Here is a 17,500-nt window from a genome sequence, read left to right as displayed (position 1 = left end):
AGCTCCGCCCACAAAAGGAAGAATAATCATTTTATGAAGTAGTATGTCCCAGTTGTATTCATACTACGCGCTACCATGCGTACTTTTTGAATGGTAGCTGCAGTACAGACGAAAAGTAAAAAGGAATAGTCTGTGATGCTGAACGCAGGGTCTGGCGATGTCATCGTGACGTCACCATGGAAACCTGAAACTGGAGCAGAGAAACAGCAGATTTTAGGAAACAGAATCTTCAACATGCTCACAGCCAAGTGTTCCTGAGCCCACGCAGTGATTTCCACTGGTTCCTCTCCTCCACTGTGAGCGGGCGTGTCGTCTTGTTGGAGAACCCTGTTGCCATGGCGACACAGTTCAGGTGGTGTTTCAGTGAATGTTCCCCCTCAGAAGGTCCCAGTGGAACTCGGTGTTGACAGTCTGACTCTGGGGGACCAATTCACGGTGACACCAAGAAAACCCAGCTGGTGTCTCCTGACGCCTTCTTCGGTCCTGGACAGTGAAGCTCCGCCCCTCTTGAAACGTGATGTCATCAGAACACCTCGCCTGCTCGTCGCTTCATCGCCGTCAGACTTTCTGAAAACTTTCAAAGGTCTCTGATGACCGTTTACAGAGTTTGATCTAAACTCTGCTGTTTCTCTGCTCCAGTTTCAGGTTTCCATGGTGACCACTAATGTTCTCGTACCAGCGGTCACATTAACGTGAGGAACTCAGTGATGATGATGAAGAGACGACTGAATACTTCCTGCTCCGTGCGCATCACCGTGCTGCGTTCAGGAACCCTCTGACCTTATTGACGAGCCCTCGTGTTGTGGCTTCATTGAGCTGTCATGTCATCACATCTTTAAATGACCAAACAATATTTAGTTTCCACTGTTTAATGAGGGAAAACGAGTTCTGCCTCTTCGGGGATGTTTAACGTCTCTGACCGGTTCACCTGCGGAGCCTCGTCCTCCTCGGACTGACCTCCTCTTCTCTCAGCTGTTTGTGTTGTTGCGTGTCTGCGGTCCACTTCCTGTCCGTCTGACCCCGCCCCTCCGCTCTCTCAGCCTAGACGCTGCATGGCGACTGACGGGCAGCAGTGGGAGTGAGCAGCCAATCAGCTAGCGGCAGCAACATGGCGTCCCGTCAGAGGAACTCGGTCCGGATCCTGTTGAGCCGGGAACGCGGCTCCCAGACCTTCGGATCACAGCGACTCCTGCAGCTGCTGGTGGAGGAGAAAGTACGCTGGATGAAATGGCAGAGTCAGGTAGGTCGGGGGGGTCCTCGGGTTTCAGTCCAACCTGAGTTGGAGCAGGTGCGACGTGTCCTCTGATCTGAGAGGATGATGATGACGGGATGAAGAGCTCAGTGAAACATTTGTATTATAAGATCTGAGATGTTAAAAAATACTAAAAACTTCTTTAAAGTGCAGAACAGACGACTCGAAGTCAGACGGATTCACTCATCACAGATATATTTACATCTGAATGTGAACAAACGCACCTCGTAGTGTGACATCACTGAAGAGCAGTGACATCACTGAAGAGCAGTGACATCACTGAAGAGCAGTGACATCACTGAAGAGATCGTTCAGGACACAACCAAACATCCAGCATGTCTACCTGCCTGGTTTGACGTATCATACAACGTCCTCCAGTCTGTCCTCCTGTCTGTCCTCCTGTCTATCCTGCAGCCGTCTTCAGTCTGTCCTCTTGTCTGTCCTGCAGCCGTCTTCAGTCTGTCCTCTTGTCTGTCCTGCAGCCGTCTTCAGTCTGTCCCCCTCTTTCTTCCCACATTTCACAGTTTTTTTGTTTATGTAGACGTTGTTGTTGTTGTTGTTGTTGTTGTTGTTTACTTCTGTATGTGCCTCCCCAGTTTGATGTGAGTCTGTTGTTCTGTGTCTCCAACAGAAGGTGGAGCTGCCGGACAGCCCGCGCTCAACGTTCCTGCTGGCCTTCAGCCCCGACAGGTGAGGAAGGAGGAGGAGCCTCTGGAAACACACACTGTATGATCAGGCCCCGCCTCTTTTTACCTGGTTCGGACCACAACCAGCCCACCTGAGGGGGAGGAGGACGGTGTGTAGAGATGGCAGCAAGTCTCTCCTCTCAGTGGGGGGAGGAGGAGACGTCGTCCATCTTCGCCCATTCTGTGGAGCAGAGAGTCTTAGTGTTTGTTTGTCTGTCTGTCTGAGAAACCCTGTTTACCTCCTTGTTGTGGAGCAATGTCGTTAGAGTTGAATTCTGCCCCCTGCTGGAGGGACAGAGGATCATAGTTCTCAGTAAAATCAGCACAAATATGATGATGTATTTTATGGCCTCAACGAGAAACGATTTTACTTCCTGAGTGGTTGTGTGAACTCTGACCTCTGACCTCTTGTCGTAGGACCCTCATGGCCTCCACACATGTCAACCACAACATTTACATCACGGAGGTGAAGACTGGAAAGTGCCTACATTCCCTCGTGGGCCACCGTAGAACCCCCTGGTGTGTGACCTTTCACCCCACCATTCCCGGCCTGGTGGCCTCCGGGTGCCTTGATGGCGAAGTCCGAATCTGGGACCTGCACGTAAGTCGCCCCCCCCCCCCTCTCCCTCTCTCCCTCCCTCCCCTCCAACTGGACCCACAGTACATCACAATAATATTACAGTATGGTTTATTATTATATTATATGTTAAATTATGTTATGTTGTCTGATCTTATATTACAGTACATTAATATGATGATGAAGAGCGTGGTATTGCCTGTCATGATAATGATGATGATGATGATGATGATGATGGAGATGATGATGATGGAGATGATGTTGTTGATGATGATGATGATAATGATGATGATGATGATGGAGATGATGATGGAGATGTTGATGATGATGGAGATGATGATGATGAAGAAGACGATGCTGCTGTGTTTTCAGGGCGGCAGTGAGAGCTGGTTCACCGACAGTAACGTTGCGATCGCCTCGCTGGCCTTCCACCCGACCGCTCAGCTCCTCCTCATCGCCACCAACAACGAGCTGCACTTCTGGGACTGGAGCCGACCGGAACCGTTCGCCGTGGTGAAGACGGGCAGCGACACCGAGAGAGTCCGGTGGGTGGAGTCCTCCCAACACCAAACTGAAGAACAAATATATCAATATTAATCACAAAAAGACTTTTCATTGGTTTGTTTTGGTTTCAGGTTGGTGAGGTTCGATCCTCTGGGTCACAACCTGCTCACAGCGATCGTGAATCCGTCCAATCAGCAGGTGAGAACTCCTCTGCCGTGTTTCTGTCCTCTGACCTCTGTGTGTCTCACTGTGGGCGGAGCTCCACCTCTGCTGCACTGACGGTGCGGAGCAGACACAGGTGGAGGATGGGGGGGAGATCGTCCACTCATTAATTGATTAATAGTCGATAGCGTCGTTCTTTCAGTTAGAAAATAAAAAAATAAATGATACTGAAATGGACGAACCAGCAAAATACACTGTTCATCAGTCTCTTCAAACTGAAGCTCTTCCTGCTGTGGATGACTCAGAGGCAGGTGTACCCGTGTCTAATCAACATGTAATAAATGGTTATAAAGGCTGACTCCACCCACTGACCGCGCCCCTCTGCTTCCTGTCCCCCAGAACGAGGAGGACTCGGAGGTTCCCATGGACAGCGTGGAGATGCCTCACTTCCGTCAGCGCTCCTTCCTGCCCTCCCAGCCGGTTCGTCGCACCCCCATCCTCCACAACTTCCTCCACATCCTGTCGTCCCGCTCCCCGGGGAACCAGGCGGGAGCCGAGCAGCCGCGTCCTCCCGGGGAGACGGGAAGCAACCTGGGAGAATCTCCCAGCATGCCTCTGGCCCAGTACTCCGCCGCCGAGCGAGCGCCTCCGTACCCCGGCTGCACGCAGCACCTGGGCATGGTGTGCCTGTGCAGCCGCTGCTCCGTCAGCCGGAGCGCCTCGCTGGCGGCCGACGGTTCCTCCGTGACGCCGTCTGAACCGCGGGTGTCGGAGGCCCCCCCCGCCCCTCCCGGCCTCCACCTTCTCCTCGGCCCGTACGGAGCCCCGGCAGCCGTCGGACCGGCCCTCCGCCTTCACCTCCGTCTACTACAGCGCCGGCGCTTCTCTCAACCCCTCGGCGCCGAGCGGCATCGAGCCTCACTCCGCCTCCAGACCGGGACCCGACTGGACCCGCAACCTGCTCAGCATGAGGGAGGGCGGGGTGGGGGCGGGCATGCTGCCCCCCAGAACCTCCTCCTCCTCCTCCATCAGCCTTCTGTCAGTGCTCCGTCAGCAGGACGGCTCCTCCCAGTCCCCCGTCTACACCTCGGCCACCGAGGGGCGAGGTTTCCCCCAGCAGGGGGAGGCGGGGGTCCGGGACGCCACCGGCACCAGCAGCGGGCACCACCCGTTCTGGGACGGCTCCCGCAGCAACACCGCCTCCTTCCGCAACGTGCTGCAGTGCAACCTGAGCCGTTACTTCATGGAGTTCGACCGCATGCAGGACCTGGAGCCACCGCTGGGGGGCGCCATGGCGGACGGCGGCCCGGAGCAGAACCAGGAGCTGCTCAACAACAACATGGACCCGGACAGACCCGGGCCGTCCTCCTCCTCCTCCACCTCCTCCCCCACCATCATCCACTACCAGCCTCCCCTCCCTCCTCCCCCCTCCTCCCACAGCCTGGAGAACAACGTCCCTCCCCCGACCTCCCGAGGCCACCTGAACCGCTGCCGGGCCTGCCACAACCTGCTGACCTTCAACCACGACTCCCAGCGCTGGGAGCGCACTAACCAGGCCTCCTCCACCTCCGCCTCCCCCCTGGAGCCCACCTCCTCCTCCTCCTCCCCGTCCTCCTCCTCCTTCCCTCCTTCTTCGTCTCCATGGCAACCTGAAGAAGGCCGGAGGACACTGGAAGCTCCCCCACTGGAGAGGAGGGCCCCCCCGGAGCCCAGCGAGCCGCCGCCTCCTCCCGGAGGTGGAGGAGCAGGAACGGTGGCCTTCCCCATCGCCCCCTCCTCCAGCCAGCCGGGGGAGCAGACGGTGGGTTTGGTGTACAACCAGGACACGGCGCAGTGGGAGCGGGTTTACCGGCAGGCCGCCGCCGGCCGCGCGGCCGAAACACCGGAGGCCTTAAGCCAAGAAATGCCTGTCGACCCCCCAGACGAGGACTCCCTGAGGAGGTACGGACTCCTGCTGCTGCACTCGGTCATAACTGTCAATAAGGTGTCACGTGACGTCTGAGACTCTGATCATAATTTATTAACAATAATTTATATAAACAACCCTTATTATAAATAACCTGACGGATTCTGTGGTTGTAACTTGGATCCTTCGTTTCCCGTCAGGAGGCTGTTGGAATCTTCTCTGTTATCGTTGTCTCGCTACGACATGTCGGGATCCAGAGACCACCCCATCTACCCCGACCCCGCCAGGTACCCTAACCCCCCACCCCCAGGTACCCTAACCCCCTCTCCCCCCACTGACCCCACTGCTCCTCTGTGTGCAGACTGTCTCCAGCAGCGTACTACGCCCAGAGGATGATCCAGTACCTGTCCAGGAGGGACAGCATCCGCCAGCGGTCTCTTCGTTACCAGCAGAACCGCCTGCGGGCCATGTCGTCTTCGTCCGACGGCCCGGCCACCAACCCGACCGGCTCCATGGATAGCAGCGACGTGGACTTTGAGGAGCTGGAGTGAGTCTCGGACCGTCTCTGTGTCCTGCGTCTGTCCCTCACAGCGTCCTCACCTTGTCTTTTTGTGTCCAGCGATAACGGAGACAGAGCGAGACACAGGACGCCGCGGAACGCCCGGATGTCAGCGCCCTCTCTGGGTCGCTTCGTCCCCCGGTGAGTCGGTGATGATGTCAGTGATGATGTCAGCAGGTCACATGACTTCATTGAAAGCTTCGCAGTGATCCACGTCTTTAAGTCTTTACAGTGTAGTTAGGAACCAAACATTTAAATAAATGACAGAGGGGGCGTGTCTGGTTCTGGTTCTGTGAGTTTTTATTGGTGCAGAGTTTCAGTTCAGAGCTTGGTTCATGTTTCCTGTCCCGCCTCCCCCCTCCTCCTCCTTCTCCTCCTCCTCTCCCGCACGCAGGCGCTTCCTGCTGCCTGAGTACCTGCCCTACGCCGGGATCTTCCACGAACGAGGGCAGCCGGGCCTGGCCACACACTCCTCTGTTAACAGGGTGCTTGCAGGTAACACACACACACACACACACACACACACACACACACACACACAAACTTCCCTCCATTTTGTTTTTGCTGCATTATTTCCTGAATTATCGTGTCAGAGTTTCAGCAGCATCGTGTCGGCCCTGTTTTTAATTTACCTCCAGATTTGTTTTTCTTTGTGTTTCTAGCTGATCAACAGTTTGTCTTTTATGTTCCTCATAATTATTTCATAACTATCTCACATACAGTCTGCAGCAGGAGAACATTTGTTGTCTTGACAGACTGTTTCACCTCATCATGAATCTTTGGTCTGAACCAAGGACTGTTTATAAAAGAGTTCGTAGCTTCAGGTCTGTAAAATGGTTCTGATCCAGAAGTGTCTTCAGCTGCAATACCAGCGAGTGCCACTAGAGGTCGGCTCCAAAAAGCCTCCGGCTCCATAGACTCCCATTCAACTTCTCTCATCAAATCCAAAGTGAATAAAATGTGTCCATCAGTTATCTCGGTGTTGTTAGCTAAAGTCACTCCTTCTTATTAGTTTTCTGGAGGTCCATCTGAAAATAATCCCTCATTCATTAGAAAAGAAGATTCAAGAAGACCTGTTTTTGGGGGCGTGTCTGTTTGATTGACAGGCCTGTGGTGCAGTCAGGTTACAGCTATCGGTGGGCGGGACGTAGTATCGTCAGGTTTCCAATCAGATCGGTCAGATCCAGCGCTGGCTCCTCCCCCAGCTCGTCCAAATATGGTCACTTCCTGCTCCAAACCGCTCCGAACTAGCAAAGATGGTGACGGACAGAATCTGAACTGGAGGATTCATAACGTTCACAAACCAACGATGACATCACTGATGGTTGATGACCTCACTGATGGATGATGACATCACTGATGGTTGATGACATCACTGATGGTTGATGATTATATTTAACCAATGAATGCTGTCGATTTTTTATGACCTCACTGCTGGGATGTGTTGTCGTCTGCAGGCGCGTCCATCGGAGACGGTCAGTCTGCAGTCGCCAGCAACATCGCCAACACCACTTACCGCCTGCAGTGGTGGGACTTCACCAAGTTCGACCTGCCGGAGATCAGCAACGGTACGAAATAAAACATTCTGACATCAGTTGTAACTGACGGTCGCTGCTGAGTCGCATCATGATTACAAACATCAAGAAACACATTTTCTTCCAGAAATGATCAATTTATCGCAGCTTCCTGTTGATCTTTTTCATTTCCTGTGAAACGCTGGATCCTTCAGGCCTCTTGGAAGTTGTTGTAGTGAAACGGAACCAGAACCCTCGCAGGCTCGGGCCGGGTCTCTGGTTCCTCTCACTTCCTGTCGTAGAGACATTAAATGGGACATTGGACAGAAAGGACAGTTTAAAGGAGGAGAATCACAGTCTTACTTTTCTCCTGTACTTCCTGTTTATGTTTTTGTGACCCCGCCCCCTCCGTGCAGCCTCGGTCAACGTCCTGGTGCCAAACTGTAAGATCTACAACGACGCCAGCTGCGACATCTCGGCCGACGGTCAGCTGCTGGCCGTCTTCATCCCCAGCAGCCAGCGCGGCTTCCCCGACGAGGGCATCCTGGCCATCTACTCTCTGGCCCCCCACAACCTGGGAGAGATGCTCTACACCAAGAGATTCGGTAGGCGGTCGGCTTCCGCCCGTGACCTCTGACCTCTGACCCCGCGGGCTGTCTCACCCAGAGTCTCTGTATCGTCCACAGGTCCCAACGCCATCTCCGTCAGCCTGTCCCCGCTAGGCTGCTACGTCATGGTGGGACTCGCCTCACGCAGGATCCTGCTGCACCCCACCACCGACCACATGGTGGCGCAAGTCTTCCGCCTGCAGCAGCCGCACGGGGGGGAGACATCCATCAGGGTGAGACACGCACAGAGACACACAGAGAGAGACATACACAGAGACACACACAGAGACACACACACACACACACACACAGAGAGAGAGACACACACACAGAGAGACACACACACACAGAGACACACACACACACACAGAGAGACACACACACACACACACACACACACACACACACACACACACAGAGACACACAGAGAGACACACACAGAGAGACACGCACAGAGACACACAGAGAGAGACATACACAGAGACACACACAGAGACACACACACACACACACACAGAGAGAGAGACACACACACAGAGAGACACACACACACAGAGACACACACACACACACAGAGAGACACACACACACACACACACACACACACACACACAGAGACACACAGAGAGACACACACAGAGACACACACACACACACACACACACACAGAAAGAGACACACACAGAGAGACACACACACACACACACAGAGAGAGACACACACACAGAGACACACACACACACACAGACAGAGACACACACACACAGAGAGAGACACACACAGAGACACACACACACACACACAGACACACACAGAGAGAGAGACACACACAGAGACACACACACACACACACACAGAGAGAGAGACACACACACACAGAGACACACACACAGACAGAGACACAGAGGATTAAAATGAGGAAAGTTTCTGGAAAATAAAAGACTCATGAAACATGAAGTTACCTGATGATGATGATGATGAAGACTTGAAGCTAAACACTCTACTAAATCACGACTGTTTTCTGTCCTGGCTCCTAAATGGTAGAATGAGCTCCACCGACATCAGGACAGAAACTCTGAACATCTTCCACCACAAACTAAAACACACTTCCTCCTCCTTCTTCTCCTCTTCCTCCTTCTCCTCCTCCTCCTCCTTTATCTTGAACAGTAGAACTTTAGTATCTTAAAATAGAACTTCCTGATAGAACTTTGTAGTTTGGCTTTCTGGAAGAAATTGTATTTTCTTGATTGTTGTTCTGGTTTTGAACCCTCATGGTTGAAATGAACTTATTGTAAGTCTTTGGATAAAAGAGTCAGATAAATGAAATGTAAAAAAAACCTGCAGTTCCATCAGAAGATGATCGTTTAAAGAGTGTGTGTGTGTGTGTGTGTGTGTGTGTGTGTGTGTGTGTGTGTGTGTGTGTGTGTGTGTGTGTGTTTCAGATGGTGTTTAACGTGGTCTACCCGATGGCTCCAGACCAGCGGCGCCACGTCAGCATCAACTCTGCTCGCTGGCTGCCCGACCCGGGGATGGGTCTGGCTTACGGAACCAACAAGGGAGACCTGGTGATCTGCCGGCCGGTGTGAGTGTGTGACACACACACACACACACACACACACACACAGGATCTCTGCAGGGGTTCACATGAAGCGTCAAGTGTTCTCCTTCATGTTGTCATGGTAACGGGGTCTCGGCCGATCCAGGACTCCAGAGTCCACTCTTGGCTTCAGGTCCAGGAAACATCTGTGGTTCTGTTGTGTCTGGGTCACCTGGACCCGGACCTGAACCCGACCAGAAGTCGGTCACAAAGAGAAAAGAACAAATATCGACGTTAATGCCCCCCCCCCCCCCCCCCACACTGATGTGATTATCTTAATGATCTAAACAGGAAGAGCATTAATTGGAGAAGCCCCCAATTAGCGCTTTAACGAGGTCGTGATCTCTGATTCCACGAAGAAAATCCTCCTCTTTCCTGGATGGAAGTGAATTAACCAGCTGTGTGTGTGTGTGTGTGTGTGTGTGTGTGTGTGTGTGTGTGTGTGTGTTCAGGTTCTACCGCAGCGATGGTGAGAGTCCCGGAGAGTCGAGCAGCGAACCGTTATTCTCGGTGAACAACAGCGGAACCAGCCGGACTCGAGGTTCTGACCGACCCGGGTGAGAACCGTGTGTTCTGCGGTCCGGTCCACTTTAATGTGTTTTTCAGTTGCTGCTCTGAACTGCAGTTAAAATAGAAGAAGCTCTAATGAACCACAAGATAAAGGTGACACTTAAAAACTTAGCTGTTAGTGATGTCATCAGGTGTTCTGATGACATCACGCTCCTCCAGGAAATAATCAATACAGATTCAAACAATATTTGTAGGAGCTTTTCATTTTGTAATTATTTTTATTTTAGTTTAATTAACAGAAGCATAAGGTCTCCTTTCAAAATAAAACTGATAATATAAACTATAAATAATTTCCAATCGAGTCACGGCCGAGTGACGTCGACCATGTGACCTGTAATAAAACAATAAAAACAGAGTTCCCTGTTTTATTTTTGTAAATTAAATCACGTGTTTCCTGTCCCGTCCGTCCTCTGATTGGTCCTCAGACCGAACCGCTCCGGCTGGAGGCTGGACAGAGACATGGGGCTCATGAACGCGATTGGTCTCCAGCCCCGACACCCCACCCCCTCCGTGACATCACAGGGAACTCAGACGCCAATCATCCAGCTGCAGAACGCCGAGACTCAAACGGAGAGGGAGCTGTCAGAGCCCAGCGTCTCCCAGCCGCCCAGTATGGACACACACACAGAGACACACACAGAGACACACACACAGAGAGAGACACAGAGACACACACACAGAGAGACACAGAGAGAGACACACACACAGAGACACACACACAGAGACACACAGAGAGAGACACAGAGACACACACACAGAGAGACACAGAGAGAGACACACACAGAGACACACACACAGAGAGACACACACAGAGAGACACACACACACAGAGACACACACAGACACACACAGAGACACACACACAGAGACACACACACAGAGAGACACACACACAGAGACACACACAGACACACACAGAGACACACACACAGAGAGACACACACAGAGACACACACACAGAGAGACACACACAGAGAGACACACACAGAGACACACACAGAGACACACACAGAGAGACACACACAGAGACACACACAGAGACACACACACACAGAGAGACACACACAGAGACACACACACACAGAGAGACACACACAGAGACACACAGAGAGACACACAGAGAGAGACACACACACAGAGACACACACACAGAGACACACACAGAGACACACACAGAGAGACACACACAGAGACACACACACAGAGACACACACAAACACAGACACACACATACACAAACAAACAAACACAGACACACACACAAAGAGACACACACACACACACCGTGTGGTGACGTCGTCCTGCTTCATGTTAAACAGGAGTTTTTATGTTGTTTTATTAAATGAGTTTCTCTGCTGAGAAGAAACATCCAGCGGTTCCCAACCCCCTTCTGTGTGTGTGTGTGTGTGTGTGTGTGTGTGTGTGTGTGTGTGTGTGTGTGTCCCTACAGATGTCCCTCCTGAGACTCCGTCCACCAGTGGATCGTTTCAGCTGGAAGCGTCTCAGAGCAGCAGAACTCAGGACGGAGTTCAGGGAGAAGCTTCAGGAGACGCCAACACGTCTGCAGCCAGTACAGGTATGATAATGGAGGTGAAGATGAGGAGGAGGATGATGGTGATGATGATGATGAAGATGATGTGTCTCCTGTCTCCGGTTGTCCAGAGTCTCCAGACTTTGTCTCCGGTGAGGACGCGCTGGCTCGTATCCGGCGTCTGATAGCGGAGGGTGGGATGACGGCGGTGGTCCAGCGGGAGCAGAGCACCACCATGGCGTCGATGGGCGGCTTCGGCAACAACATCATCGTCAGCCACCGCATCCACCGCGGTTCCCAGACGGGGGCGGGGGCCTCCAGGGCGCCAGCGGACCCCACGGGGACGTCCCCCTCCACCTCAGGGACCCCGGCCTACCCCCTCCCCCCTCAGGTGCTGCAGGACATGGACGATGTATTTGACGGGGGACGAACGGACGAAGACTCCCTGCCGGGCCCCTCCTCTTCCTCTCTGCTGCTGTCTTCCCCCGCCTCATCCTCCTCCTCTCACAGCCCCCTCCCCGGCGGCGGCGGAGGCCCCAACGGTTACCCCGGCGACCCGTACAGCAGGTAGTCGTCCCATTAGCCCAGAGAGAAAAAGCCTTATCCAAGAAAAGGGTGCTGCTCCGACTCCGCACGGGGTCTCCCGCCTGGAACAGAAGGGACACCAGAGCCCCGCCCCCGGCCCCTCCCTCCTCCTCCCCCTCCTCCGACCTCAGCGTGCACTTCATCTGCACTTATGACCCGAACCGGAGCCGACCGCGATCATTCCTCCACAGAAAGGGCTTCTACTGGACGGAGCGATGGAGACACACTTCCTGTTTAAAGTGCCATGTTGAGGTGGTGAGGTGGGGGGAGGAGGGGAGGAGGGGTGGGGGGGCGGGGCATCTCTCCCGGTGATCCGGCGTGTGCGCTCGGTGCCATGTGACGTTGAACTTTGATGTGAACCGTGTGATTGAAGTGTTTCAGTGAATTCAGCACTACTTTTATTTGGAAGCCTGTTATTTTGTTTTTGTTTTTTTGTACTGTGTAATTATGATGTTTGAATCATGTTTGGGGGCGGAGCCTCTGCGGCGCCGCCGCCGCCGGACCACGTCACCGAACGGACACGAGACTGGAAGGACTCAACCGACTGCAGCTCATCAGAGGATTTTAAAGGCTGAAGAGGAGAACCATTTCCTGTGTGAGGGGTGGGATGGGGGGGTGTAGTTCATCATGACCCGCCCCCTCCCTCCCCCCTGAGCCCCCCCTCTCGTTGCACTACAGTGTGTTTGGTGCTACCGAAGCTGCGTGTTTTTAGTGAACGACTCCGAGAGCTTCGATCATCGTTTGTACTTTTTGATCTCGAGCTGCAACTCACGATTATTTTCATTGTCTGTCGATGGACGGCGAGGGGGGGGGGGGGGAGGAGAGGGGAGGAGAGGGGGGGGACAGGTGCATGCTGGGAGGACGTGTCTGTAAAAACACAGCGCCTGTCTGACGTGGAACAGATTTTTACTGTGACGGGACGTCGTGTCTCTGCTGTCCTTCACAATAAAGCTCCAGAAACTCGGCTCATCTGTTTCTGAACGCCCGCGACGCTCCGTTAACGGCAATATTTCATATTACTTCCTGTTTATATCCTGCAAAGCATGATGGTATTTATAATTCTCTATTGTTAGTACTGCAGCGGTTTGTGGTACGTTTTCTGGCGTCTTGTTCTGTCCGACCAGCAGAAAGGAATTTATTTTATTCCGTTTTCAAGAGGAAGATGTTTACGTTCATGAAGATGCACAATCAGCGTTTAATCTCTTCTCTGATTGGTCGATCTTTGCAGATCATCAACGGTCCATCGGGTCGTTATTGGAGCTTCGGTTTCTCCCAGCGTCTCTCGTTCACTCTCTCTGGGTCGGTCGGACAGAACGAGGCGTTCAGGGACCCGCCGTGGAAACTTTCAGATGTTTGTATTAACCGAACGTTGAAACTACTAACAGAACCGGAGTCTGCGGGCTCGTCAAACATGAAAATAATTGTTAATTGCAGCTCGTTTGTTGCATTTTTAAGGACGGTGAACCTGCAGAACCGCAGAACCGGCGGAACCTTTAAAACTGAGGAGGTGGAAGTAAACGACCAAACGGAAACACGTGTTTTTTCTTTCACCAGCAGGGAGGAGTTGTGTGTGTGTGTGTGTGTGTGTGTGTGTGTGTGTGTGTGTGTGTGTGTGTGTCTGTGTGTGTGTGTGTGTGTGTGTGTGTGTGTGTGTGTGTGTGTGTGTGTGTGTGTGTCTGTGTGTGTGTGTGTGTGTGTGTGTGTGTCTGTGTGTGTGTGTCTGTGTGTGTGTGTGTCTGTGTGTGTGTGTCTGTGTGTGTGTGTGTGTGTCTGTGTGTGTGTGTGTCTGTGTCTGTGTGTGTGTGTCTGTGTGTGTGTGTCTGTGTCTGTGTGTGTGTGTCTGTGTCTGTGTGTGTCTGTGTGTCTGTGTGTCTGTGTCTGTGTGTGTGTGTCTGTGTGTGTGTGTGTGTGTGTCTGTGTGTGTGTGTGTGTGTCTGTGTGTGTGTCTGTGTGTGTGTGTCTGTGTGTGTGTGTGTCTGTGTGTGTGTGTGTGTGTTGTATGTTGCTTTTTTGTGTCACTTCTGGGTTTTTAAGAAACATCGCAGTGTTTGACGTCAGCACGGTTTAAAAGTCGTCCTGGTTTCAGGAGTTTCTGACCCGCTGGAGCGGTTCTGCAGAACCTCGTGTTCATGCTACATCTGCTGACGGCCTTCAGTCGGGGCCCCCGCAGCTGCTGACCGCTAAAAAAAAGCACGACAAACATCATCACGACAAACAACACAACAAACATCACGTGACGCCGCTCTGAACTAAACTGAAACTGTGAAGGACCGAGCGTCGAGCCCTGAGGAACTCCACCTCTCCGGCTGTCATTGAACTCCTGTGGTGCCTCCAAACCCTGCCCCTCCTGGCCCCTCCCACCGTCAAACTCCTGCAGAAGAAAACACATTTTTTTGATGAAGCGCTGCTTTTTCTTTTCCAGCCTGAGACCGAGCAGCCGTCGGCGCTCTGCTGCTTTTTAGAACCTTTTTTTTTTGTATTGGTTATTACACGAGCTCAGCCAATCAGACGCAGCGCTGGCGGAGGTTCAGGTGCTAACAGTGTTTAAGGTACGTGTGTGTGTGTGTGTGTGTGTGGAGGCGGGGCCGTCAAATGAAAGATAAACAGGTCGAGCCCTGATTGGACACAGTGAGTCGAGGTGAGGTATGGGATGTTGTTTCCATGGCGACCTGTGGAGGACAGCAGCAGAAGGTGACGTCAGATCCGCTCCTGGCTTTCACTTGATGGTGGACATGTTTGACCAGCGTCACAGCGCCCCCTCTCTGTCAGGTGGAGTTTGTACAGCGACTCTGACTTTTAGACGTGATGTAATTAAAGAGCTTTGAGAGTTTTCCTGAGTTTCCTGTTTTCCAGCCGACGACGATGTTAAACATTTTTAACTGTCGCTCCATTTTGGTCTCAACCTGCTGAAACATCCAGATGTGTCGAGCTTCGAGTTTTTAATATTTTCTCTCAGCTTTAATTATTTAACCTGCGATAAAAAAATATAAATTTCACTCCAGTTGAACATTTAGATTAAAAGCTTAATTTATCACATTTAAACGTGTTTGAAGTTCTTTAACGTGTCTTTCTTATTTTCATACTTTCTATTGTAATTTTTTTCTGCACTGCAGATTTGGCCACTAAAAATATACGTATAAGTAGAGTTGGAACAGTTTTAAAGCTGTTTTCCTGCTGAAACCTTTCAGGATTCCTGATGTGCAGATTCACTTCCTCTCATTTAGAGGATTTAACTTTGAGCTTTTTACTGTCGTTTTAACGAAACGCTGTGAATTTTGCTCGTGACGACTTCACACGAAGCAGACAGATGTTCAGAGTGACGATGGAGCCGGAACATCTGCGAGGTCCCTGCAGGAAGATGTGTTTACCTGAACAACACGTCGACGGCCTTTAAAGTGCTTCTCATGAAACAGAAGGCGTCAGGACATTTTTAATTAATTAAAGGTTAAAAAAAATTTAGAATAGGAATAGACAAAATAATATAAGATGGAGGTGGAAGATTCTACGTCCCGCCCACCGATAGCTGTAACCTGACTGCACCACAGGCCTGTCAATCAAACAGACACGCCCCCAAAAACAGGTCTTCTTGAATCTTCTTTTCTAATGAATGAGGGATTATTTTCAGATGGACCTCCAGAAAACTAATAAGAAGGAGTGACTTTAGCTAACAACACCGAGATAACTGATGGACACATTTTATTCACTTTGGATTTGATGAGAGAAGTTGAATGGGAGTCTATGGAGCCGGAGGCTTTTTGGAGCCGACCTCTAGTGGCACTCGCTGGTATTGCAGCTGAAGACACTTCTGGATCAGAACCATTTTACAGACCTGAAGCTACGAACTCTTTTATAAATAGTATGTGATCACAACGTGGATGAGATGGATTGTTCTTCTTCGGTGGTGCTCATTTCTAAGTAATCAGCCGTGTTGTGAGGACAGTTTATTTGCAGGTTCTTTGCGTTTTAGAGTTTGTCGAAACCTCAGACTGTTTTCTCGGCTCCTGTTCTGACTGTCGGAGTCTTCACGTTCGTCAGTGATGAAGGATGTTGAAGAAGAGGAGGAATTTGGTGGTTTCCTCTGTAACAGCAGCAGTAATGTGTAATTACAGCCCACGAGCACCAGCAGCTGATCTGAGGTCAGCTGACAGGCAGGCGGAGCGTCCCCTCTGCTGATGACATATAAAGTGGTGCTGATGGACCGACGGAGGACGGACCGACGGAGGACGCCGAGCTGCAGCAGCTCCAACATCACCGGTAAGACGAACCGTCAGCCCTTATTAAAAAAAATCTTGGAAAATAAAATAAAATAAAGTAAAAGTTAGAAAATTACTAAATTTACATAAATGATATAAAATGAAAAGAAAAAGGGAATATAATCAAAATGTTTTGCACCTTCAGTGCACTGGCCCTAATTAATTAATTAATTAAAATGAATACTTTAAAAATAAAAGATAAAGGGAACATAATCTGAAATAGATATATTAAATTCAAATATACAAAAAAAAAATCTAAATTAGAAAAAAAAATTAAATATAAAAATTAAGTGAAAACGATCCAAAAGAAAGTTAAAAAAAAAAAATCAGAAAATAAATAAAGCTTAAATGAATACATAAAAAGGTAACTGAATAATAAAATATAAATATAGTCTACATTTTTTTTAAATGTAATTTTATGTTATATCTTTTTTTATTTGGAAATATTAAAGGGGCAGGGGCATCTGAAGACATCCTCTTGGACTGTGGGAAATTATAACGGGTATACTTTACTATTTTCTGTCATTTTATAGATAAAACAGTTAAAACCTTAATATGACGAATCAGTGATGTGAACAACAGGAAGAAGCAGCCGCCTCCATCGCTGCTCGGCTGCAGCCCGCTGGGGGCGGAGCCTGAACACATCCACTCATTCTGCTCCATTTAAGAACTATTTCCATCAGTTTGAATAAACTTAAAATAAAACTTGAAGTTTTGTCCTGAAAACCTGTCTGGACTGAAGTACAACTACAAAAATACTTTATCAGAAGTAGAAGAACTCGTTTTTAGGATTTTATTTCTGACGTGTTTTTAGAACTCGTCTGTCCACGACTGCAGATATTGATCGTTTTCTCTGCTGGTCATTTTCGCCTTCAATTGATGTTTATGATGATGATGATGATGTTTATGATGATGATGATGATGACAGATGTTGCCATGGTTTCCCAGAGCAACGCCTTCACAGAACTTTAAACCAACAGATCAGATAGTAAAATTATTAATGACAACCCAAAAACAAAAATGATTTCTATCAAAACCATTTTTTTATTGATCATCAGAATCTTTTATTTTCTGACTGAATTTAATCTGTAAAATATTTTAAAACCTTTTCATGTGTTTTACATGTAAGAAGGAAATACTCGAGTAAAGAGAATATTATGGGAGTAATGACCATCATCACTAAATGGAAGTCCAG

General features: G+C 50.3%; 1 protein-coding gene across 1 annotated transcript in view; it reads left to right on the top strand.

Moving 5' to 3' along the window:
• Window positions 1–14,882, top strand: part of LOC138192536 (activating molecule in BECN1-regulated autophagy protein 1B-like) — a 16,616-nt gene extending 1,734 nt beyond the window's left edge. The window contains 19 exon segments of the mRNA XM_069139985.1: window positions 1,041–1,240; window positions 1,884–1,942; window positions 2,356–2,539; window positions 2,888–3,060; window positions 3,151–3,217; window positions 3,581–3,966; window positions 3,968–5,122; window positions 5,288–5,374; window positions 5,449–5,634; window positions 5,707–5,787; window positions 6,041–6,141; window positions 7,104–7,214; window positions 7,577–7,765; window positions 7,847–8,001; window positions 9,212–9,351; window positions 9,819–9,923; window positions 10,362–10,546; window positions 11,387–11,512; window positions 11,599–14,882. Coding sequence (XP_068996086.1) covers window positions 1,109–1,240; window positions 1,884–1,942; window positions 2,356–2,539; window positions 2,888–3,060; window positions 3,151–3,217; window positions 3,581–3,966; window positions 3,968–5,122; window positions 5,288–5,374; window positions 5,449–5,634; window positions 5,707–5,787; window positions 6,041–6,141; window positions 7,104–7,214; window positions 7,577–7,765; window positions 7,847–8,001; window positions 9,212–9,351; window positions 9,819–9,923; window positions 10,362–10,546; window positions 11,387–11,512; window positions 11,599–12,038 — 4,062 coding nt within the window. The 5' untranslated portion in view covers window positions 1,041–1,108 and the 3' untranslated portion in view covers window positions 12,039–14,882.
• The last annotated feature ends 2,618 nt before the right edge of the window (window positions 14,883–17,500 follow it).

This window comes from Embiotoca jacksoni, unplaced genomic scaffold, assembly GCF_022577435.1.
Source record: "Embiotoca jacksoni isolate LCO1_2020_lvr unplaced genomic scaffold, fEmbJac1.0.p SCAF_89, whole genome shotgun sequence".
In the NCBI taxonomy this organism is placed as follows: Eukaryota; Metazoa; Chordata; class Actinopteri; family Embiotocidae; genus Embiotoca; species Embiotoca jacksoni.
This window is presented reverse-complemented; position numbering and strand designations above follow the sequence as displayed.